General features: G+C 45.8%; 1 protein-coding gene across 1 annotated transcript in view; it reads left to right on the top strand.

Annotated features, from left to right (window-relative positions):
* Positions 1-26100, top strand: part of LOC138521536 (phospholipase A2 inhibitor gamma subunit B-like) — a 130375-nt gene that overhangs the window by 42029 nt on the left and 62246 nt on the right. The window contains exon 3 of the mRNA XM_069634448.1: positions 15737-15895. Coding sequence (XP_069490549.1) covers positions 15737-15895 — 159 coding nt within the window. The remainder of the gene's footprint in view (positions 1-15736; positions 15896-26100) is intronic.

Genomic DNA, 26100 nt, shown 5'->3' with positions numbered 1-26100 from the left:
CTGAAATCATGCAATTTTATTGAAAGCATTGACAAAGTTAAGAGTTTTGGCTTGTGAATGTTTGTTATAGCTGCACAGCTGTCATGGCTGATTACATGGTGAAGGTGCAGCCTGGCCCATTGCTTGAGGGTCTGAGTCCTGTGTTGACAGCTTGCACCGAGTCAGACCCTACCAGAATTCTAGAAATTCTCCTGTCTTGTGTGTTTGAAGTGTCATCCTAATAGATGTGCGTCTCGTGCGACCTAAAGTGCCTGTGCGAGGCTGTATATGGGCCCTATTCTGGAAGAGTTCACCTACGGACTGTGGACTCACTGTGTCTTGAGGCGCCACTCTTCAGGCTATGTTTCTTGTGTGGGTTGATGCCTGTACTGCCCCCTGAGCTTGACGTGCTTGTCTCCAGGCTGTGGTTCCCATTCTCTGTGCTTAAAGTGCCTTCTTCCTTATGGCATTGCAGCATTTTTAATGGCAAAGCCAACAGGAGTATGTTATGTGGGGCTACTGGCATACTGGCCAGCCAGCTTGGACATGTTTTCTTATAGTGTCATTACTGGCATTAAAGCCAGCATGAGCATGTTCTTATATGGGAACACAGCACATATTCGTGCAGCCACCATGGACCACACACAACTGCTAGTGAGGAATGGGGGCGTGTGGCAGGCCTTGGAGGAAACAAATGAGGGTCTCTTTCTCTGTGTTCCTTGCCACACTCAATATGTGAAAACTGTCTAACAAATGAACATGCTTCAAAAAACGTCCAAAACCTGCAAATATATATAACCTGCTACAATCTGGTTTTTTTTAATTTGCATATCCCGACAGCGGATTACTGTAGATTTCCTTGGCTCTGGCTCAGTTTCTAAGGATTGAATTCGTTGACACACCTTCTTTCATTTCATGCAACAGCCACATGTATTTTCTTCCCATTGCATGGTATCATTTGGCCTTGCACGTCTGCTTACATTCACAGTAATTTGGTAAAATAGGCCTATACACACTGATATTAACACTGCATATGGTGATCTATTCTTGTATGAAATGTATATCATATTAGAGTGATATCGTAACCATATTTTTCTTAGTGTACTGAGGAACAATGCAATGTGTAGCCACTTCCTGTTTTGTAAAGGGGTGAAAGGCTGTGTGCCATCAATTCCTGAGATATCACGTGGGGTCGGGGTCAAATGACATCATGAGGTCAAGGGCCGTGTGGTGTCACTCACGCTACCCCTGGCATTTTGGTGAACTGGCATCTCTTGTTAAATGCCTGGGTCTGGTGTAAACCCTACCTACCTGAAGAAGCCACAACAGTGTCTTAGATGCACCTCCAGACTTCATTATTGCAAGTGGCAGAGAGCTGGTGAAAGGGCCCATGCACATGAATCTGCAACCAGGAAAAAGAGAAGACAGTGTGAGGGGGCAGACCGTAGACGAAGTACATCTATCCCACGTGCCCACGAGGGGGTGGGGGGGCCAAGCAAGTGAGAGCTACAAAGGGCAACCATTTCCTCATTCCCTGATTCGAGCTTAACATATGCTTGGCAGCCCTTGTCACCATGGTTACCCCAGAATAGCCCCCAATAGTAGGTTTGGGCCCGCCTACTACTTTCCAACAGATGCGCAGTTTCAAGTGTAATTCGGCAATTTCTGAATGGCTTGACTTCCGGGACCTCAATCAGCTTTCAACCACTGGCCACCGGTCACTAGCAGCTGTCACCTGGCAAGGAGGACGGGGCGCAGAAGGACGTCACTCCTGCTCTTCTCAGCTGTTCTGCTAAAGCCAATGAAAGCGCACCTGAAGCTTCCTTTCAATGGTGGGAAGTGACTTCATAGTTATCATGCACTCACGCGCCATTGGCGTATTGCTTCACGCTGTTTTCGCTCTGGCTACTGGCAGTTCATCAGCATTTCCTGCTCTTAGCATCCTATTGCTAACAGTTCATCGGTGTTCCCATTCATTTGACATCACTATGCCAAGAGGAATTTTGGTTCCCATCAGGTTCCCCCTAGCAGATGTGCAACGCCTACGACACTTCTGTCTGCATTGCAGGTATTGCAGCTCTCCAGACTCATGCCAGTTCCTTCTGGTCTTGGGTGCCTCCACACCCCCTTTTTCTTGTTTTTCAATTTTTACAGGTGTTCATATTTCAGATCTCTTTTTCATATGCACATTTGTCACAGGGTTCTCATACGTGCTGTTACCTGTAACAAAATTCCACAGCTACAGCCTTTCAATAGAGTTTATAAAGAATTCTGTTTGAAATGTAACTGCAAATCCACTTGTGAGGCTCAAATAACTCCATGCCACCTGCATTGTAGTGCTGGTTTCCTGGTGAACTTTCCTCTGCACTCTGGTTTGGTTCTCTTGTGCCATTTTCATCTGCATTTAATGGATGGTTTCTCTGAGGATGGAATGGGATCTCTCTTGCCACTGTCTTGTGGTTTCCTCCCCCCTATCCTGTGTGTATTTCTTGTGCTCCATGTGTGATTCCATCCTTTATGTTGCCACTCCTGTGTGATCCTTCCATCCTTGTGTGATGCATCACCCTTGTGTTTGCTCCTGCTTGTCCACCCTCCTTTCTATGTCTGTGTACTGTCCCTTCTTTGCTGATTGAAGACAGAAGGTGTGTTATAGCCTGTCTTGGCATATGTGAAGGGGTGAGTGGCATGTGTGTCAGGTTGTGGGGTGTTGGTCAAGTGCTTTGTCCCTGTGGTCTGTGTTTGGCAGCAAGGCAATGTGGGGCTTTCATTCCTCGGTGAAGAATGCTTGCTGTCTGTCCTCTGTATTCAGTGCTTTCCCCCACCTACCTATCTACCATCTGTAGTAAACCATGGGCTGACGCAGAACCACCTCCCTGAAGAAGCAGCCTCTGTGTCTTGCATGAGCTTGAAGACTTCACAGGGGCCCAGTGTCCCGTGGCTGTTACATGCCAAACATTGATATTCGAGCTACATAATTGTCAACGTGCCCGTGTTATTAAATGATGATCAACCCCTGTTGATGTGTTTGAGTTATGAGTTTTGCAGTTATGTGTGACTAATGGGAAATGCAAAACTACAAGGCCCAGAATGCAAATGACAAAATGAAGCCTGGAAGGACTTGTCATGATGATATGGAACATGTTGGAATGTACGCAGCCAATGGGTCGACTACTAACCATATATTATTTTATGTTATATGGCATTTGTATAGTGCCGGCTGCCTCGAAGTGCTGTGAGATGAACTCCCTTCGGACGACCGAGGTCCGATATGGGAGATGTGAAGGAGGATTCTAAAATGTGTGTGTGCATTCATAGCCAGCACAAAAGTAGCTAAGGGGTGGCTAAGTCCCTGATAGCAGCCCATGGAAATCCAAATAGTGCATGGGTGCTGTGACAGACTATTAGCGGAGTATGAGAGTAAACGAGACTAATTATGTGCATTGCTGGACCAAATTTTCTTTGTGGGATTCAGCTGCATTCTATTGGCAGTGGTGATCTGTGTTGTCAAGTCGAGTGATGATTGTTGCAGATGTATGCAGGTGGGTGGCTTAGCCCTGGGAGGGATACAGCTTTGTTCCATTGTGATGGAGTGCTAGATTTATCGGTGAATGAAGGCTGATATCTAGTTACCATGAGGTCTTGCAGAGCATATTATAAGGCCTGACTGGAATCCTTTCCATGAGGACCGGGTACCACCTTGTTGTCTCATTGGTGACTCATAAGGTGCCACTGCCTTCTGGTCTGGGGATGATAGTCCACCCTGGAGTCGGACTAGGTCAGTCATGATGCGGAAGGGAAGTCCCAGGTCTTGAGAGCCTTGCAGAAAGCAAGGTGATCCTCTATGAGGCGGATGGTAAATGGAATCGAGTTCCAGGTAGTGGGAGGTTGGACTGAGAAAGAGGAGCCCCCTGTTCTGATCGATTTAGTGACTGAGATGACAAGAAGAAGAGCTGTGCCTGATCTCAGGTTTCTGGTGGACCTGTAGGGTGTGTGTTTGTGGTGCAGATATTCTGGTCCTGTGTTGTGGAGTGCTTGGTGGGTGATGCACATTGCCTTGAATGTGGATTGTCGCCTGATCGGCAGCCAGTGAAGGACATGGAGGGTGGGTGTGATGTGCTCTCTAGGGCCTAGGGCAAGAAGGAGCCGTACTGTAGTGTTTGGTAGAAGTTGGAGTTTTCTAAGTTGTGATGTGAGGCCTCCAGGTATAGGGTGTTAGCATAGTCTAAGTGTGAGAGGAGGATGGGAACGATTGCAGCGACTATCTGTGGGAAGGTCACGTCAGGGAAGATGTGTCAGAGAATGTGTATGTGTAGGTAGCAGATTTGTGTCACTGAGTTGATGTGATGTGATAGTGTCAGGTCTGAGTCCATAGTACATCCAAGCTTGTTTACTGTGTTGAAGGTGAAAGGGGTGGGCAGTAAGGGCGGCCCTGTGGTGGATTGTGGGAAGAGGACAATCCTCCCACAGATCATGATCTCAGTTTTTCACAGGTTGAAAAGGAAGTTGTTAGCAGTCTTCCAGTGGTCAATTTCTGCGAGGCATGATGCGAGATCGGGGGAGGTGGAGGAAGGGCCCTTTGGGATCTTGAAGACGATTTGGGTGTTGTCTGCGTAGTTGTAGCAAGATAGGCCATGGGAACGGATGGGTGCAAGTAGGGGTCTCAGGTAGCGGCTAAAGTGCAGTGGGAAGAGAGAGGCGCCCATTGGCACTCCGTGGGCAACAGGGTGGAGAGTCCAGGAGAATAGAGGAATGTGTAGTATTTGTGATCCGTTGGGTATGCATTTTAGAGCTGCATCCCTGATGCAGTGAGAGTGGAATCTGTCCATGAGGGTCTGATGGTCAATGGTGTTGAAGGCTGCCGAGCGGTCGAGTACAATTAGTGTGGTGAAACCTTACAAGTCTGAATGTCTTTTAAGATCAACCAAGATGGAGACTAAGCACAATTATATTCCTCTTAGGGGGTTTGAAGCCGGATTGGGTGGGGTTGAGGAAATGGTTGGATTCTGTGAAAAGGCATATATGGGAGAATGCGGTTTGGTAGATTAGTTTAGCTATGAATCCATTGTTTGAGATCGGTCTGTAGTGGGTGAGTCGAGGGAGGGCTTTTTTAGCATAGATTTGATGTACAAGGTCTTGAATTCTGCCAGGACGGGTGCCCAAGGTGAGAGATGAGTTAATAATAGATCTTTTGATGTCGCCGGCACAGGTCGAAGATAGGATTTCGTTTAGAAGGGTAGGACAGGGATCTCCACAGGATCCTGAGGGGTGGCGGTGAGATAATAGCTTTGGAAATTCAGGATGGGAGAAGGAAGAGAAGAGCGGGTGGGTGGAGAGCATATCTGAAACCCTGGTTGTGGATGCAAGGGAGTGGGGCGTGAGTGATGCTTTTTTAGTGACAATGACAATGTTTCTTTCCAGGGCTGCGTTGTGGAAGTGGTCTGAGAAGGAGTCACAGGGTGTTTGGGTGCGGAAGGGGAAGGAGGTGGTGCATACTGGGGCATTGAAATAGGAGATAAGCCTGTGGAGCCCCCTACAGGTGTTTGGAGCATTGGTGATTCTATTCCAGAAATAGGATTTTTGGCCTTGCGTATTTCTGCCCAGTAAACTCTGAGCTGCTAGGCATGGGCTATTCTATTCTGCGGAAATAGATCTTCTCGCCTTCTAAGATGTGGTTCTGGGATTTGAGAGCTGAGGTGAACCATCTGGTGGAGGAGCCATGTCTGTCAGAGAAGGATCTGAGTGGAGTGAGTGGTCTGAGAGCTTTCAGAATCATAGATCAAAGTGGCAGATGGAGATGTGACCCAACTACAGTGGGATGGGGGTCAGGGAGGCAAGTAGGGAATCTGCTAGGCCAGGAATTGCTTTGACTTTCTTCCATAGATGGGGAGTGTGTAGGTGGCCCTGAGGCTGCCAGGGTGGAGTGAGGGTCTACATCCGAGAGAGTGAAGAAGATAGTTGAGACTAGTGAGTGAGGGGGACGAGGTGTGATGAGTTCTGGAGAGCTGAAGATTGCATCTAGGGTGTGGCCTGCAGAGTGGGTAGGTCCTGATACTAGTTGTGTTAAATGTAGCGTTTCCAGTTTTACATTTTTTTATTTATGTACTTATAATGTGCCGCAGCCCGCAGGCATCAGGGCGCCACAAGAACATGTAAGGACAACAAAAGGACGAGACAGTGCAAGTATCAGAAAGAGTCTAATATCACGGATAGAGTATCAATGTCCAGGAAAATCACCTGAAAAGATGCGTTTTCAAGGTTTTCCTGAATCATAGAGATTGAAGACTTCATGTTGGGCATGATTCTAATAGAGGGTGGCAAAGCGTTCCAGAAGGACGCTGCTATGACTGGAAAAGATCTCCCAAGACTACTAGCTAGGTTTGTAGAGTGGTACCAGGGCTTTCAAATATTCTGGAGATTGGCTCTAAAGGCAAAGGTGTACCAGGGCACCAATTTTGAAAAGAATGCGTTCCTGCATGGGGAGCCAGTGAAGTTCCCTCCTAAATTTGGAGATGTGGGATTTTCTTGAAACATTTTGAATTGCACGAACAGCCTCATTCTGGATAACTTGACAGGCATGGATGTTAGATTGGAGGCCCCACATAACATGATGTTGCAATAATCCAATCTAGTTAACATAGTGGCCCGAGCTATTGTCGCTGAATTCTTATCACTGAGGTAGGGACCAATGCTACGGAGAAGCCTTAGAAAGTAATAACAATTCCGGCAGAGGTAGTGAATTTTGGCATTTGAGTAAAGGGAGGCTCTAATGAAACCGCTTTGGACTTTACCTTCTTGTGGGTCACAATTGTATCATCTTGTAACTGAAAGTTGTCATAGGAGGGCTGAGTTTAGCATGGGCCTCAGGGGAGCCAAAAAACAGGAGTTCCGTTTTTCTGCCATTTAAACAGAGCCAATTATTGGACATCCAGCACTCATTGTTATCATAGATGTTATTAAGGGTAATGGTGTCCTGAGTGTGGTCCACCCACAGTTCGATGACTAGCTGAGTATCGTCAGCATAATTTGTAAAAAATACTCCCATTTCCTCCAAAAGTGTGCGAACAGATCGAAGATAGAGATTGACTAGCAGGGGCGAGATGGGGGCGCCCTGAGGAACACCACAAGTAATGGTTGAGGCAGGGGAGAATGCTGAACTCCATACAATATTTGACTCCCAGTTAGCAAGAAAGGACTGAACCCCATCCCCTGCATCCTTGGAACATTGGCTTTGGTTTCTGAGACACAGTAGGAGAGGTTCGTGGTCGATAAGGTTGAAAGCTGTGGACAGAGTATCAACATCCCTGCTTTCCCTTTAGCCATGATTTTCAGAAGATGGGATTGAAGATCCACTAAGACAATCTCTTTACTGAAAGATGGACGGAAGCCAGATTGTCGCCTGTGGAGATTGTGATAAGTTCGTAAAGGCTTGCAACTGTGAGGTTGCAAACTTGTCCACAATGTTCAAAAGAAATTGGCTGTTAGTAATCGCACGTAGGTTACTAGGGTCCGTGGAATCCAGGTTCACTTTTTTTGAAATAGGGGTAATAGTCACTTACTTAAATTCCGAAGGTACTGGCTATCCCTAAATGAGGCATTTGCAAACTGAGTAAAAAACGGGCAGGATAAATCCTTATGCTCCAGTATAAGTTTGGAAGGTAGTAAGTTGTAATGACAGGATGTTGCATGCATAGAAGAAAGCATTGTTGCCATGTCCTGAAAGGAAATCTGTGTGATGGAGAAGCTATCTCTCTAAAAGCGTCTGCCGTCCGAACACAGTCTAGGTTAGAGGGTGTAAAGCGACACTCAGAAGCTTTGGGTTTTTCCAGGGACTTCAGAATTTCAAAAGGTCTAGCAGTGGAATTGGAGGACTGCTGTATTTGGGTATTGAAGACATTTTTCTTTGTGTCTAAAATTAGGGGTTTTAAATAAGTTATCCAGTTGTTTCCACTCAGACCTGGAGGCCACTGAAGGGTTTTTTATCCAACGAAGTTCCAGGATTCGTTTTTTCTTTTTCTTGTTCCATAACTCGGGGGTAAACCACTATTGATGTCTTCGGTTGTCTCTAACTAGTTTCGTCTTGATAGGAGCTGTAAGGTCTCGCATTTTAGAAAGACTCAGTAAATGAGGACACTAGTTTTGTCCACTTGATCGGTGAAGGAGGAGTTGTACATAATAGACTCTAAACAGAGTTGAATGTCAAGAGGGTGCACCTTTTTAAAGTTCCGACCTGTGACTGGCTTCATGATGTTTTTAGGCCCGGACAGGGGGTTCCGGAAGTTGAATAGAAAAGCTAATAATTAAGTGATCAGACCGTATACATGGAGTAGTGGATACATTGGGCCTCATTACGACCCAGGCGGTAAGTTACCGCCTGGGTCGTACCTTTACCACCATGGCGTAAACTACGTTTACGCCATGGTGGTTGGCGGACTTACCGCCCCATTCCGAGGTTGGCGGGGCGGTAAGTCCCCAATCCCCATTTACCCTTCCCCATTCCCATTTTTGCCCCATAGGGCATAATGGGAGTGGGGAAGGCGTTAATTACGCCACCGTAAATTACGGTGGCGTAATTAACAACATGGTCCCTTAGCGCCATGGATTTTAACACCTGCTAAAAGCAGGTGTTAAATCCGCCATGGCGCTAAGGGACCTCGGAATCAGGCGGTAAGGGTCGGCGCTGTTTACGCCGCCGTAAACCCCTTACCGCCTGGGTCCTAATGAGGCCCATTGTCGGATTTAAGCTTTCTGACAATGATCCAGTCGAGTGTATCTTGGTTAGCCATGGTTGAGTCAGAAGTGATGACTTCATGTTTGCTGTTTAATAGGGCAGATTATAGGTCTAACGCTTTCTTATCGTTGTAATCACTTTTCCAGCAATTCAGGACGCCTAGAAAAAGTGTGTCAGAGTTTGAAGTAATAAGATTATTTAAGAGTGTGAGGATGTCTTCATTGAAATCTGGCATAGAGAGTGGTGGACGGTAGATTAAAATTATGTTGACACAGTTATGAGGTGCGGGGGTCATCTTAAGGTGTAACATTTCACAGCCTGTACATGAAATTGTGGCTGGGAACAGCCCTAATTCCGTTTTGGCAATTATGGCCACACCACCCCTACAGACCTCAATATGGTTTGCACTAAAAAAGGAACAGCATGGAGGGGAGGCCATGGAAATGGATGGACCACTTGTAACACGGATCCAAGTTTCCGTGATACAGAGAACATCAAGATTATGGCTCTGGACGAGGTCATGCAGATCCTGAGCATGTTTAACCACGGATCGGGTATTTATAAGAGCGTTTTTAAGTGGGCTCCTTTTTTCTTCAGGTCAAGTAGATTTTAACTCACAGAGATTAACAAAGAGATGATGTAATTTCAGAGGGACCAGAGTTCTCGATAGGTGGGGGCTCTAAAAGGTGGGGAGGAATTGCAGTTAGAGAGGTGGTCACGGGGGAATCCTTTATGACGGACAAGGAGGGAGGCCAGCCTCCTCTGGAGTATTAACTGAGGTTGGTGGTCTAGACAGCAGTTCTCCCCCCTCTAGTGTTGAAGGCAAGGGGGACTGTCCAGTTGAGTGCAATTGAGCCTATCAATGAGCGCCAACCTGTTAAGCCGAAGGGCTGCAACTGATAGGGGTTCGCTCCTAAGAAACCCCATGATCCAGTGAAGCTCAAATCTGCAAGGGTAGGGGAAATCAATAGGCTTACTGAGTAAACCTCCCCACCGAGCCCGTCGATGACCAGACGAAGACCGGCTTGGAACAGAAGAACCTGCGCTGAAGTGCCTGACGTGTCTGTAAATAGTGCCCAAGGTGCCCCGGGAAATGTAGTTTAGTAACGAAGCATAATGCTCCCAAGTTGCGATTCTGTTTCAAAAGCTACAAAATGAGAGTGCTTTTTCTCTCTGCCTACTAACTTTAAAGGGCCCTGAATAGCAAAAGCTTTTAATGGTCTCTGCTGGTGAGAGCTGCACACAACCATAGTTCAGTTCGCACACACAAGTCAAACAATTAAGTAACACAGCCCTTGCACCAAACACGAGAAGTATTGTTATGTTATGTTAATCATATTTATAAAACGCACTTTCACCAAAGGTATCAAGGTTGTCCAGAAGGGATTGTGTCATGGGCTTATATGGGACGTGGAACCAGATATTGAAGTTTCCTAGCATTGTGAGGAAGGAGTGAGAGAACAGGATGGCTGCTAAAGAGTCGCTAAGAGTTTCTGCAAAGCATCTGTTCTAGCTAAGCACTTGCCCCTGATATCTGTGTGCAGCCTGCTGTGGCAGGTTCGAATCCCGGAAGGGTCAACTCAGCCTTTACATCCTTCCAAGGGTTACCAGTCAAATGGTCGAAAACATTTGGTCGACAGGACAATTGGTCGACACCATTTGGTCGAATGCCAAATGGTCGAATTTTTTTTTTTTTTTTTTTTACCCATTTTTTTATTTTTTTTGGGGGGGTCCCCCCCCAACCCCCTTTTTTTTCTTTTTTTGTTTTCCCCACACGAAAACCCACAAAACACATATATATATAAAAAAAAAAAAAAATTCGACCATTTGGCATTCGACCAAATTGCGTCGACCAAATTGCAGTCGACCAGTTTGTTGTCGACCAGTTGACTGGACACCCCTTCCAAGGTCGATAGAATGGAGCCTGGTGTGAGTGCTAGGCATGGTATTTATTTATTTATGATTTATAGAGTGTGGACTATGGCCCGGAGGCATCAAGGCGTATTTAGTAGGTTGAGGAGAGATTTTGTTGGGTTGAATGGCTTGGAGGAGTCTGTGAGAGCGTATATGAGGGGGATGTCATGGGTTTGGCAGAGAGATAGGAAGAGTTATGTTGTATAGAAAGCACCTGGGTAGTACAGTGTCTATTCTTTAGGAGATTCAGGGGAGAAGGGTGTGTGTGTGAGGGTTGGAGGGGCAGCTAAATGGGGAGTGGTGGCTAGGATTGCACGGGCGCAGTTTAGGGATGCAAAGTGTGGGTTATGGTGGCATGAATGCGAGGTTGGATTGGTGAGGGGGTGGTGGTAGAGAGGTCAAGAGGGGAAAGGGTCTGATTGAGGGAAGGGTACTGGGAAGGTGGCTTGGGTAAGGCAGGGAGGACGCCCGGATTGGTGATGCGGGAGGGAGTTTGGTTTTCGTTCTATCTGCTGAACGGGTCCCTCGGAATGCCCTGTTGAAAAGACTGATAGGGAGTGTAGTGTGTGGGGTGTGGGACAACCAGAAATGGATTGTTGGACAGAGAAGAAGACCAAAGCAGAAGGGACAGGCATGGAATGGAAACAAGCATGCCCCAAAGTAGAGAGCCCCCGTGTGATGCGAGGGTCCCCTGGAGCCCTCTCGACTAGAAAACTAGAACTGGACTTCACTCTATATATCCACAGAATGTCAGATACAATGTTGACGTGCAGCTCGCTGGAGATAGTTGAGCATCTAGAAGCACGTAAACGCTGAAGAACACGAGACCTGACAGACAGACTTGCAGCTTGAACTCCCTCACACCACACGTAGATGCAATCTAAGAATGACATACACTTTAAAATTAAAATATTCTGAAACAGTCCAAGAGCCTGTTACGGAGGCTGGTGTGGGCTGGCAAGCAAGCTAGGGTTACCCTTGCTATCCTGACCCTCCCTTATGAGTATAGTGGGTTGGAATATCCTGACTTGTTTACCTATTATCTTGCAGCGCAACTTCAATATGCCACCTGGTGGTAGCACCCATCGTTTGAGGTCCACATACTAAACCGGAAAAAGCGAAAGCCTGGCCAGATGACTTGAAAGGGTTGCTTTGGGGGGAAGAGGAGTACACTGCTGAAGCAGGAGGTGCAACCAACAGCTACTACATGTTGGGCCTGGGAAAGAGCCACAGCAATGGGCTCCGACATGGGGCGTTTCAGTCCAGATTATGCTATATATGCGGTATAAGGGGTTGGTATAACTCACGAGGCGGTGTTCAAGACTCACTTTCTTAGACTATGCGTTCACACCCTTGGAGACGTGGTACACAAGGGCAGATCATCATGTGAGATAAGTTGAAGGAGAGGGGTCCCTGGAACGCTGTGACGATGTTGTTATACTTTTGGATTAGGGAGACTATCCAGGAGATATGGCCAGGTTTCCCCCGAAGTGCCGAAACAATCACACTTGGTTTAGTTTGTGGTGGCCCCTCTGGGAACCTCCAGGATGGTAGTATGCCCTTGGACTATTGGTCTCCCTTGCACTCATATTTCAACAGAGACGAGGTGGGTTCTGTGGTGGCCGAGGATCAAGATGTGCCAAATCTAGGAGCTAAATGCCCACCCGACCCACTGGAGGGTTAGGGGGGGATGCAAGTTGCAGGGCGCATGTGCATAGTTAAAGCGACAAGAGGAGATGGTTAATGGACTATATATGGACTCTGTTACAGCTGCATGGCGGGGCCTCACCCCGGCAATCAAGCTGGGCGAGATGAAGAGAGGTGGCATGATATGCAATGGTTTGGCACGATTTCTGTATATGTTTGAGAGACTTTAAAGTACTGTACCAATGTTTTGTTGTGGGGGCGGTGGTTATTAGTGTGGGGTGGGGAGTATTTTGACTGCTCATTTTGGGGATTGTGATGAAACATGAGAAAGCAATAAAGAAAATGTAAAAAAAAAAAATGAAAATATTCTGAAACAAAAGAGAAAAACTCTTTCATGAGATTACATTTTGATGAAGACATTTCTCATTCTTAATCGATACAGGCAGAGAGGCCCTGGCCCAAGCATAGGCTTCATCTTAAATAATCCTTCAAAGGGATCATTATTCGTTCTACTTCTGAATTAGAGATTGTGTTTGCGATCAATCGAGACACTTTATTTGATTTCCTCAGACCGAGTATGGTACTGCTAATATTACGCTCATGCATGGTATATAAAAAGATTATGCTCTGCAAATTGTTAAATTATTACATTGAAGTAAAGTTCTTTGGACTACACATTGATGCTGATGCTTCTATTTATATGTCCAGAAAAATGTTTAATATCAATTTCCTTGGATTTTCACATTAACTATAGAAGGGATCGCATGCATAATTTGAGAGATCCCAAAAACAGCCGTCAATGGGATTAAAGAACTATCAGTTGCCTGCCTTATGTGGAGGCAGACTCGGATCCTAATACCACAAACACTGTGTCAAGTCTTGTTGCTGTACCAGACAGTAGGACAGCGAATTGGCTAAAGTGGTTGGGTATCTTCAGTTAGGTGCTGGCCTGGATCCAAGATTTGGTAGGAAATAATAAGCAGTCTCTGGTGATGGATTCATTTGAAATGTATGCCACCTGGGTAACCTCTGGTGTTCCACCAGGTGCCTCAATTTCGCTGTGACCTTTCACATTTTTTATTATTATTTATTTAAAAAGGTATTGTGACTTTTTCATCAGTCTTTAACCTTTACAATGAAGCTTCCAAAATGTTCCCCAGCAGACATGTCCCAATTCAATGTCTTGATAGGTCCCATTTCGTTGTGCCTTCTCTCTCAGGAGTACTTCGTCATTTTCATTGAAACATTTGAAGACTTTGGCCAAGTAGGTAACCAAGGCCAAGGCAATGACGAGTGTCGTCCTTTCCCCCTGCATGCAGACCTTTCACCAGTCATTGCTATCAAATGTTTTAAATTCTTCAAAAACCTCTCCCAACTTCAGCGTTCTATGCACGGTTAGCGTCTTCCAATATGTATCTCCAGCCACTCCCTAAACTGCTTCGCTCATTCGCCAGGGGTCTTCATACGCCTGTGTTGATACCAAGTGCCTTTTTACAACTGGATGGAGATGCAGCCACTGTCTTCAATTGCAAACTAGGTATGACAGCATTTAGCAAGTGGGTGGATGAAAAGAGGCTGAGATTGAATGCAAGAAAAAAAGAAGTCCTACTGTGCAGCCTCGCAGGGAGCAAACTCCTCCTTTCGTCCCGAACCTCCTGGCGAATTTCCCTGCACAGTTCATACGGTTTCGAACCTAGGGGTCAGAGTTGAGCCACAATTGAGTCGGCTCTGACTGCCCAAATCAAGACGTTGGTTGTAATGTGTTTTGGCCTTTTGCGATCCATTGTTAAGATGTTGCATTTCTTTGCATTCAGCAATCAAGTACAACTAACAAATGCTTTACATGTTGCCAGACTGAGTTGTTGTGCTGCAGTCTATGCAGGCAGTCCTAAATATTTGCTGATGAAATGCCAGAGGCTCCGAACTGCAACACCTGGAACTCTACTAAGGATCCTCAGACGAGCCTGATCATCGCAGCCCGTGGCATCCATTCTGCAAAGGAATACAGTTTAAGCCAGTGGGTATTGCACATGAGAGGTTTTATGCTAATGAGCCCGTGCTAATTAGTATATCATTCTCCAAATATGCACCAAGCCAGAAGACCATATTATCTTTGTGGTACCCAAAAATGGAGAAAGATCTCATTTTGCACTCATGCCACTCTTCTATCCCACTCACTCTCTTAGCGCCAGTCATATAGGTAAGCAGAGGGGGCTACTTTCACATCCTATAAACAGTGAAATATTCCTAATGAAAGCAACTGGGGGTGAAGATACCCACCGCAGGAAATAGGAAACAGGCACATAGGAGCCTGCCCTCCCCTGCCGCCCAGGCAGCTCCATCGCTCTGCTTTGATCAGTGGTTCCAGCAGAGCAGGGTGGCGCGAAGGCGCACCAGCGCAGTTTCTGGCAGGTCTGAAGAGGATCTTTAAGATACAAAGGAAACTTAATTTGCATGAATTTCTAGAAGCCTGTTTTAGAGTTAACTTATTTTTTTACTTGCCTGACACTCTTTTGGGGAATGGGAATTATGTCACTGCTCACCCAAAAAATATTTTACTCCACCCTTCAGAAAACAGAGCAAAAATACCCCAACTTCCAAATCTGGAGCTCTGCTTAGCGCCATGGCGCCCTTAGGCGTGAATGAATGCTCCCAGTAAATGGGCAAAACAAACCAACATGGGTCTTTGCATTTCATATATCAATGTCAAAGTAAAGCAAATAAATGCCACATCACTGTAGAATTCAGTCATAGAAGACAGAAGGGAAGCACGCAGCAAAATATTGCACGGCCAATTGGTCTTGGCCCTGTGGTTGTTGACCGCATCCGAACATCTCCCCACTGCCGGGAGGGGAAAGGGTTAAACCCTCTTGGTTCCCAGTTGCAGGAAAGGGACCTGGACACACGGTCAATCATTTCCACAATATGAGTTAACAGGAGGAGCCTCTCTGTGCTCAGTCATTGATATCAAAGGAGGGAACAGTGTGCTCTTTTGATGCAAAAGAACGTATGCTAGATAAGATATCGGGTTCGATGGGAAACAGTGACCAAGTTACAATGGGATCATTTATTGAATCGGTTTTTTTTTTAAATAAGAATACTGTACCTGACTTCAGTTTCTAAGCACGGAACAGGGATTCGATCCTCTGTTGCTTTGTATGCTTTTGCTTCCTAGACCAGCACTTACAGATCACGATCCACCCTTTTGCTGGGAGAGGCTTGAAACGCTTCCCAACAGTGGGCCAAAAGAAAGGGCCTGCACATCAAACATCCCTCGATAACTCACTCACACACACGATAGATCGTAAACATTGCAGTGAAGATGTGCCCAGAGGGGAAGCAAGTAGGTAGAAAGGGATTTGTGCCCTGTGGGATTTTACCTTTCTCCTGTTGAAATGTTTGCCCGGTGCCCAATGTGACTGATGCTCTTAACCCTTCATTTGATTAATGCTATTTTTCTTTCTCCAGCAAAGGGCGATACAATCCTGTTTTCCTACAAGGGATGCCATGAAGCCTTGAAACGCAAATACTGCTCTAAAGACCTCTCCTTCAGGAACTCTGTGTTTGCCATGAGGATTGGCACATCCTGCTGCACCACAGACAAATGCAACAGCGACAGTCTGGCAGGTACGTGCAGCAGGTGGTGCCCGGCCAGACATCCTTGCATGTGGCTGTCTGGGCTGGAAACATTCTAGCGGTCTCTACCTGCTCAGATGCAAAGGTGGGGGAGGGAGGGGACAACAGGTCTGATCGCACACTGTTTAAAAGAACAGTGACCACTTTGCCATTTTATACTGTGTACATGAAGCTGCACGAAACATGGCGGCGCAGAACAGGCCGATGCCCACGCTCCTTTGGCTGTGTGGGTCTCACCTCGCCAACATTTTGGCAGATAAGTTCACCTTGCTTCCCAGACTCACTTCCGTTTCCACCTTGCTTGGCAGCAACTTTGCAAAGGGAAAGTGGACTGAGCCGTTTCTATTGTCAAGGAAATTCAGGCGGTTTAGGTTAACCTCACGCTGCTGTGATCTGTGCGTCTTCTGCATGTCGAGGGTTCAATCCCCTGATGCCCAACTCACTCCTTTAGCTTGGGTAACACAAATTGTGTATACAATGTTCATTAGGAAGTGCTACATAAATAACACGTTGTTTGTGTTATTACACGGCGGTAAGTAGCTCATTTGGTAATTGGTGGCAAAAGTAACAAGTGTCTGCAGAGCCAACAGGACTGGCTTTTTAGACTGAAAAGCTTTTGTGTGGTGTATATAGATGTTGCTGAGTTGATGGTTGTGTGAACGTGTGGGTGAAAAGAGTGCAGTGGTCGGTAGTTTCAGCAGAGAGGTCACGGAATGAATGGCCACACAGTCTCACTCCCACAATAATTCAAACGATGGAAGCCCGGAAAGTGACTTGCATCCATTAGTAGAGCTGCTTTAGTGATTGTGAATGATTGCCATCTGGTAAGGGGGTAGAATCCCAAGCTTTTTAAAATGTGTCTTAATAAATAACAGGATGTGGGTATTCCATCTCAGAAAGTGAGATCTTCTGAACAGGCGTGCGCTGCTGCAGCAGTCTTCTGATCTGCAGCCCCTGCTCTTCAGTGGCAAAGAGCAGGTCCAGAGGTGCCAGGTGCCCTGTTTGACAGCTGCTGTGATACCAAGGTCACTGGAGACAGAGGTTACATTTGAATCTGCACCCCTGACCCAAGCCATAATAAATGTGCGATGATCAGTTGGGTGGCGGGGAAATGCTAAGAATAAGCCATACCTGGGTTTTGGTGTGGAAACTGATAGTATACACAATAATTAAAGCTACATCAAATCTTATATAATACTCATGTCAACATTTTGAGCTCAAATCAGCTATGGATTAGTAGCTAGACTGCCTGTCTTGGTTTCAGTAGCCTAGACAAAAGGTAAGAAGGCTGTCTTCTTTTAGTTAACTTGCAGGTAGGGTAACGCTTCTCCCCAGCCCAGGGAAACCTCAGCAAGTCAGCTGCTGGGAACCAAGCTTCAGAGAGACACACCCATAACAAAGGTCAGCTTCTGACCAGGTTGCTGCACACCACCAGAGGGACTTTGAGTAGCCAGAAGGCACAAAGGAGGATTTACCCATCTTGTTTATCTTTGGAGCTCCATCTCTTTCCTGTCACTTCCATTTCCAGCACAATAAATCACTCTGGCAATGATGCAAGAAGGAAAGGGTTACTTGCCACAGAGACAAGGATTGGAGCCCTTATCACAGGCTGGCAGTTGTCCAATCGCATGTGCTCCTGTGCCTTATAAAGAACAGATCTCTCACTCCTTTATTGCTTTTTCTTGGACTCTTAAGGACAGAAGAATTTGTTTGCACCCTGTTGGGAGTCCTTTCCAAAGTTCTTTGCCAGAGGTGAATAATGGTGTTACAAGGCAGAGGCACGCTCTGTCCCCTAACCATCCACAGGTAACATTGGGGTGACTGCAGTTGGAGCAAGATCAGCACTCTCTGCCAGCTGCACTAGTATCTAGGCTCCACACTGGAGGTGAAGCACTCCTTGTGGTGCCAGCTACTATCTGAACCAAAGCAGCTGACTTGCTGTGTTCTGCTTCTTGGAGCCATTCTCAAGCACAAGTTGAGTTCAGGACCCATGGTGCTTCCTTAGGCACTTTCTTTGAACCTAAAACGAGTGTGTTGCTGCATCAAACCAGTTTTCCGCCGCCTGGCGCTAGCGGAGCATGTCGCCTGCTGCAGTTCGAACAAGAAGCTCACTACTGTAGAAGTCTTCCAACTGCACATCGAACCTTCAGGATCTTCACATCAAACCAACTCGGACTTAAACTCACATCACTGAAAACATAGTTTCACCCAACATCTTGATTCAGTGATACCTATCGCATTGAAACAACTCTTCAAATCACACCATTCTGACGCCAAAACGAACCACACAGAGCGTCACTTCAAACCCAACTGTTGACTTACTTGACATCAGGATCACTGTGACTCACTCATTCGAACAAGTTTCGCCTGCACCCACACCTCTGAGAAACCCAGTTTGACACAGTTGAATCACCAAGCAAGAAGAAGGTACGTGTTTGGTACCCTTTCTGCACCCATTTCAAAAACCTATCCTTTTAAAGTGACATTGTTGCTATTTCTTGCTCTCCATCTCTACTACAGTACCCAAAATGCTTTCATCTTCATGCTTTGCTTCTTCTGTGTTCTTTCCATAAGGGTGGGTTTTGGCAAGTGTTTTTAGTCAGTTAGTTTGTATATTGGTGTGTTTAATTAAAGTATATATTTGTATCGAATATTGGACATTCCTTAATTTTGGATGTGTGTACATTTTTATGTATCAGTTGCTAAAATTATGCCCCCTCTTGGGAGTAGCCTCCTCTTGACCTATATTACCTCAAAAGGCAAAGAAGGTACATATTGTAACTGTGCCTGCTTCACCTTTATGATTGGGATCACTGTCTTATAGTGGTGTACCATACTTTTGCAAACATGTGAGTTCAGGTCAGCTATGGAAAGGCTATGTGGATTCTTTGCCAGACTGCCGGTCTTGTCTTCAGCAAGCAAGACAAATGGTAGGCAGGCTGTCTCCTTTTCATCCTCTAGGAGGTTGGTAACACCTCTACCCAGACCAGGCAACCCTCTGCAACAGAGCTCCTGGGAACCACATGTTAAAGAGCCACACTCATGACAAAGACCAGCTTCACCCTAGGGTGCTACACACCGTAGGGCCTTTGAAGCTGTAGGATTGGGAACAGGCGGGTTAGAGCCAAAAGGGACAGAGAAGGCTTTTACCATCTTGTTTTCTTGGGGCTCTCTCCCCTTCCTGTCCCCTTTATTACCTGCAGAGCAAAGCACTCTGAGTATGATGCGAGAAGGCTATGGTCAATTGACAAAGTGGCTGGGATTGAACAATTTACCGCAGGCTGGCAAGTAACATGTATTCATCTGTCTTTATGAGTCCAAGAGGAATCAAAGAAGGAGTGGGAGATCACATGATTTCCCACTCCATCTTTGATTCATTTTGGACTCTTAAGGACAAAAGAATACATTTGGGCCCTGACAGGGGAGAATTCCTTTCCGAAGCCCTCTACCAAAAGGGAAGGCAGGTGTTTCAAGGCATAGGCAAGCTCTGTCTCCTAACAAGCCCCAGGGAACTTTGGAGGTGACTGCTGTTGGACCAAGACCTATCCACTCTTCCGGCTGCACTGGTACCCTGGCTACTCACTGTAGGTGAAGGATTCCAGCAGGTGCCAGCTAGCCTCCACATACTGGGAGTGAAAGGAAAGGGTCCTATTATGTCCATGAACCCTGGATTGGGACTTGCAGCACAAGAGAAGCGAAAGCAGCTGGATTTCTGTATTCCACCTCTTCAAACCATCCTCGAGCCTGAGTCGACCGCGTTCTGATGCCTTCAAACCACTCAGGGCCATGGAACTGCCTTTGACACTCTCTTCAAACCTTCAAACTGTTCTGTTGCTGCATCGAACCGATACGCCACTGCCTCACACCAGAAGAGTATGTCCTGGCTCAAACAAGAAGCTCACTGCTGCAGAAATCATAGAACAGCTGCATCTTCAAACCTTGACACACCAGGATGTTCCTATCGAATGGTTGGAAGCATTGTTTCGCCCGACGACTAGACCCAGCAGTACCCCTCGCATTGAACCGACTCAACCGTCGATCCTAATCAGGTGGACTTTTGAAATTGCACCATTCTGATACTGCATCGAACTGCACAGAGCTTCACTTCAAACCAGGCTCAATGCAGGCTTGCCGCTTGGATCACCATACTCACAGCATTCAAGCCTGTTAGACTCAGATGCACAGTGCGGAGAAACACAGATCAACGTTGTCAAATCACCAGGCAAAAATAAAGAGCTTTTGTGAGATCCAAACACTAGTGGTCCATTTTTGGGAGCGTGGAGATGGCTAAACCACCCTTTTTCACCTTTTACAAAGACATATCTTTTTAAAGTGACATTGTTGCAATGTCTTGCTCGTTGCCCCTGATACGGTACCTAGAATCCTTCTATTGTCATGTTTTGCATCTCCTGTGTTCTTTCTACATGGTTGTGTTTTTGCTACTATTTTTGCTAATTAATTATTTTGGATATTGGTCTGTATAATGAAAGTATATATTTGTAAAGAACCTTCATTGGACATTCCTTTATTTTGGAGTCGTAGTACTATTGCTGTTTGGTTTGTTACTGTCCGTGTACTCCTGCACAGCAGTAGTCCTTTTAATTAGCAATTATCAGCACAGTTGCTCTAGTAATAACATGCCAGTACCAGAATTACTAAGTACGGGGAAATCCAAAACTTGTTAACAGAGACGTTATGCAAGATCATGGTCATGTTGCTTGTGATTTTAAGCACAGAGGCTAAGGACTAAGTGGGCATTGAGTCTAAATTCCACATTTAAAAAAGAGTGTGATGTGCATTACAGTGCACACACAGCATCACTCACAGAATCTCCCATGACTACAGGGACTGATGCTGCCCCAGCCACACACACTGTTCATATATATGACATATGCAGTGGGTACCACCCAAAATACACCATGCACTGGGGTTGTGCAGATAATTACTAGTGCTGTCAGCTGATAAGTATTGCAGACCTTCAGAGTAATTTTGTGTGCAGTTGTGTGATTGGATGGGTAAGTGTGTGACTAAATGGATGGATGAATATGTGATTGGTGGCTGGTGAATGAGTATGGGGATAGATGAATGGGTGGAAGGATGATATATCAGTGTGATAAACTGATGGGTGAATGGGTTATTGGTGCTGTCCACCGATACGTATTGTAGACCTTCAGAGTCATTTTGTGCGTGGTTGTGTGATTGGACGGGTGAGTGTGTGACTAGATAGGTGGATGAATATGTGATTGGTGCCTGGTGAATAAGTATGGGGATAGATGAATGGCTGGATGGATGATATATTAGTGTTTCGGTGGATAAACTGATGGGTGAGTGTATTGCTGGATAGACAGGTTAATGGCTGGACGGGTGGATGAGAGATACATCAGTGGGTTGGTAAATAGATGGATGAGTGGCTTCAAGATGAGTGGGAATCAAGTGTTTAAAGAATGGGTACAAAAAGATATGGTTGAGAAATGTCAAACTAATTAGAGTTTTCGAGCATATGAAGAAAACAAACGTATTTTAGGCTTAGAGTGTTGGCTCAGCATAACTGAACCATGTGGTCATTGTACATAACATTTCATGCAGATAGCCACCCTTGAGCATCAGTAACTCATTACTGTCAAGCCAGTTCTACTGATGCAAGCCCATATTGGCTCACCTGCAGGGCGATATCTCACACTTTTGTTTCCACTATACAGGAATTTTAGGAATAAGTAGTTGAAAACTGTTCTGAGGAGTAGTGGAGTAAACCTATCGAGACAAGCACTAACTTTGTGGAAATCAGTCAGCTAGGTCCATGCTACGCTTGCAGTTGTACATTAATTAAAATGTTGGGGCAATGCTGTACTCAGTACCTGAATTTAGCATTGTAATTGAGTTAGATCCGATTATATAATTTAATGAGATTTACGCTTGTAAAGCCGTTATCTAATGATCTGTGTTGGTTAGTATTTTAATAGTTTTATCATGTTCTCTTGAATTTGTTTTATTTTAATATCAATAACTATACTGTTGTTGTTTTTTTACCTTGAGTATGTGAACTGTAATGAATTGATCGGCATGTAGTCCAAAATAAACCTAATAATGTGAGTGGATGGGTAAATCGATGGATGAGTGGAGCGGTAGGTTGATGTTTGGGTTAGTTGGTGGGTCAGTGGATGGGTAAATGGATCGGTCTGTGGATAAATGTATGGTATATAACTGGATGGATGGATGAGTATATGGCTGGATGAATGGGTTGGTGCACATGGGGGAAAGCTGCAGTGGTGCAAGTTGGAATAGGTGCCAGGAGAGACAAGGCTACCAAGGGACAAACATCCTTTGGCAGCAGGAATCCGTCCAGCTGTCCGTATGAGATATTCTTCTCCACCCCTGGTACACACATTATATCTGCATTTCAATTGCAACATCAAAGCTATAGCTCAAACTACCAACTTCTCACTCCATTGCGGCTCTCCACCAGGTCAACTCTCCTCGTCCTTTCCTCTTCCCACACACACCGGAGTCTGTGGCCAACCCAGATCTATAGAGTGGTGAACACATATTAGATGGGAAGAAGCAGCAGCAGCTGTGTCTGCAGGGAAGCAGTAGACCATGAGGAAGCAAGTTCAGACTGGTGTTCAGGGTGTGCAGGGAGAATGACAGCATCAGGCAAGATCAAGCAGGAAAAGGAAGGGAAGTGTTATGACATGTGATATGCCAGTTGTTTGTGGGGTTAGCAAGGCAAAAGGCATCCCAATGCGCTGAAAATAAATACGCCGCTTCATGCCTTTGTGGGGCAGTTTCTGGCCACCAGTTCTAATGATTGTGTTAGCGTGCCATTACTCATAGGCACTCGATTGTGGTTCCTTCAGCACTTGAGATAGCAATAGTCATAACAACTGGCGACGAAGGTGGCTATGATCCATGTGTGATCCACCACTAACTGAGCCTTCATGCAGTGGCCTGCTCTCACCACTCGACAGCCCAAGAGCAGTGTTTCCTTAGGCACCAGGGTGCTCTGCTGCCCTTACCTAGCTCACGAAAGGACTTCCTCATCTTCACCTTTTATACCTTTTAGTTGGCAATCCCATGGCGGAGGTAGTAGGAAGAGTGTCTGTGCGCCCTCAAGCTTCAAATAACTGGTGAGCTCTGGGAAGCCTGTTGCTCATTCCCAAGTCTCCCTGTGGCTTCCATGTATCATTGCCACATCCATAGGCACCCACTGAAACAGCTGTGTATACCAGTGCTACCTGCTGCTAACCCCTTTGCTGCCTGCATGCTCCTAACATGTGGTTATAATGGGTGCTGAAGAAGAGGCATGTGGCAGGTCTATGGAGTGGGCATATCCCAAATGGCAGAATTTGACTAGATGGATTCTCCCTCCAGTCAGGGACCAATGCGGGCACTGCGGTGGAAAGGTTGGATATGTACCGAAAAGGCCCAAGGTAGGACAAGAATGCCAAACAGACGGAAGATAAGACAATTGATATGTTTCCTGCCTGATTCCGATAGCTGACATTCACCTGCATTTTGTATTTTATTTGTATTTTATTTATTTATATAGCGCACCTGGCCCAAGGGTATCCGGGTGCATCACTTAGGTTACATGGCAGATTGACATGGACATAATATACAAGTTAAATGGCAGATTGACAAAACATAATATACAGGTTAATATACAGTAAGGAAAAAAATAAGCATAATTTACAGTCATGTTACAGCATGTTACTCAATGAAGAAGATGAGGTACAGTTGAGTTGATACAAGTGTACCACTTGGTAAAACTGCACAAATAAAAAATGCATGAGCCAGGCATTTCTCTAACAAGAATATTGTAGCTCTGAAGCTCCCATGTGCTGGCCACAGAAAGGGAAGCCCATATGGATGAGAAGTTGTAAGAAGCAAGTGGCAATACGTAACTGTAGGGTGAATGACCCAAAATCTGAGTGATAAAAGCAATCCCAAATAGACCAAATAATCAATGCACTGGTTGCAAATAAAGCAACATTTTATTGCATGCAAAAGTGTCAGACTGTCCTGTAGAATTGATCTGTTACAGAGCTCATCACACTGAAAACGATTACAGGTTTTATAGCGGAAAACTGCAAATTAACATAATGATGCATAGAAAGGTTGATACATAATCTTGCACTTTTCATGGACTAACACATATATACAATGCTAAACATCCCCTATAGTCCATTTTCCTATTGGCTACACTTTATCTAAACACATTCCCCTAACCATGTGGCCTACTATATCAGCACGCTCAAAACTTAGAACTTGATTGTCTACCAGGTACATTGTTAATAATAATATATTTCTCTAATGAGCAAAATACTGTTGACCATTACATAATGTGCACCGCTATGTCAGGACCTGAATAAAGTAAGAACAACGAGGCCAAGCCTGCTTTGATAATACTATGGGCCTCCTCATTATAACAGACACTGTGGCACACACAAACACCTCCCTGCCCTTGTAGACGCATTTATTGACATGACCTCTGCTCCTCCCACCCCAAATCATGGTACAGCCCTAGCACGTCTCCTCCCTTATGTTGCTAGGAACCCAGGTGCCCATGGATGATCTGATCGGGGCACCATTCTGGTGTTTAAATTTCGCTTGTTTATTGATCCCTAAGGTGCAGTTCAAATTAAATGACCGCTCTTCGGGTGTGGGCAGTGCTCTAAATCTTCGCCAGTCCTCTTGGCATCACAAAACCCTGTGCCCTGCTCCCATGAATTCAACCTTCAAAGAGCGCATCCCTACGCTTCCTCCCTGAACTCAACATTCTTTTCCTAGCTCCCCCAAGCTCTGCAGCTGGACCCAATTATCTGTTATAAACACAGTGCAGCTTGGCCGCATAACATTTCACTGGGGGGAGGAAATGGGACTTACCTTGGAATCATGCCGCCTGATACCCACAACTGTCTCCAATCTTGAACTCTGTCGCAGGAGCTGCAAAGCGTACTGAAACTGGCTCGAAGCTGTCAAGCATCAAGACCATCTCAAACACCAGGTACATTGTGGTTCTGTCCCCCTGGTCCTTCTCCGAAGGCCCCTAGTGACATTTATGACCCCTTGCTCCCTTGGTGCTGAAACCAAAAAAACCTTGAACACGTAACACTGATTGCTTTACCGACTACCCTCCAGCCAGTATCCAGAGTGCATCCCTTTCCTTTGTGAAACTGTCTGTCCTAATAAAGTCAATCGTTTTATACAATTTTAACTGGATAGTCCCTTTTACCAGTAGGTAATAATTGTATTTTCGCTGTGGTGCAACTAACCAATGATCCACAACCTTGCAGAAATAAGGCTTCCGTTCCATCCACATTACCAAGACAAGGAGGTTTATGAGTGACTTGTGTTTCCACTCTGTTTGGATCCCTTCTGGTGTACTAGGGGTGTGGGGCTGATTGATGGTTTAGAAACCGATATTCATCCCTGGACCACTGGTGCCCAGTAAATTGATTTGTCACATTGGCAGCAAGCGATCAGATCAGTTTGAGCCTTGCGCACAACTTAGTCACTCAACGATTAAAGTACTGCTGCAGAAAATGTTTAGTCACTGTTAGCTATTAGTAATAGTCATGGATCTTGACATGAAGACTGTAAAAGGCAGGAACAAGGATGTCCTGTGCGTCTTATGTCAAGAGAGGGGACTTCCCCATTGCACTAAGGTTAATAAACCTGAGTTGCTGACCAGCCTCCAAGCTTGGGTGGAAGTAAGGACGGTTGGGGAGAACACCCCAGCAGACGGGCTAGGCCCCATGTACCCGAGTGGGCAAGACCTTCCGGAGGAGGAAAATGTCAAGGATGACCGCAGGAGCAGTGTTTCTTGCCAATCATCCCACAAGGGGGCAATTGTGGTTTCACAACACTCGAGAGTGTCACTAAGGACAGGGGCTAGTGTGTCATCCCCCAGGTCCCAGGCCTCAGAACAGTCTCTATGTGGCCCAGTAATTGTTCTGGCTGTTAACGAGGTAGCGGCTAGAAAGCTCCTGCTCAAGGTGAGGAGACTAGAAACAGAAACAGCAGGACAAGGTCACCATAGAGCGGGACAGAGCCGCCATAGAGCTGTGCAAGCTGGCGCTTGAAGAGAAGAAGGTGGCCAACAGATTTTGCGGAAGCAGCAATAGTGGCTCACCCCAGAGTGCCCGGGATAACCCCTGACAGCACATTCCCAAAGACTAAGTGCAAGCTTATGAAGT

The sequence above is a fragment of the Ambystoma mexicanum genome, chromosome 1q, assembly GCF_040938575.1.
Source record: "Ambystoma mexicanum isolate Mex_15411 chromosome 1q, UKY_AmexF1_1, whole genome shotgun sequence".
In the NCBI taxonomy this organism is placed as follows: Eukaryota; Metazoa; Chordata; class Amphibia; order Caudata; family Ambystomatidae; genus Ambystoma; species Ambystoma mexicanum.
This window is presented reverse-complemented; position numbering and strand designations above follow the sequence as displayed.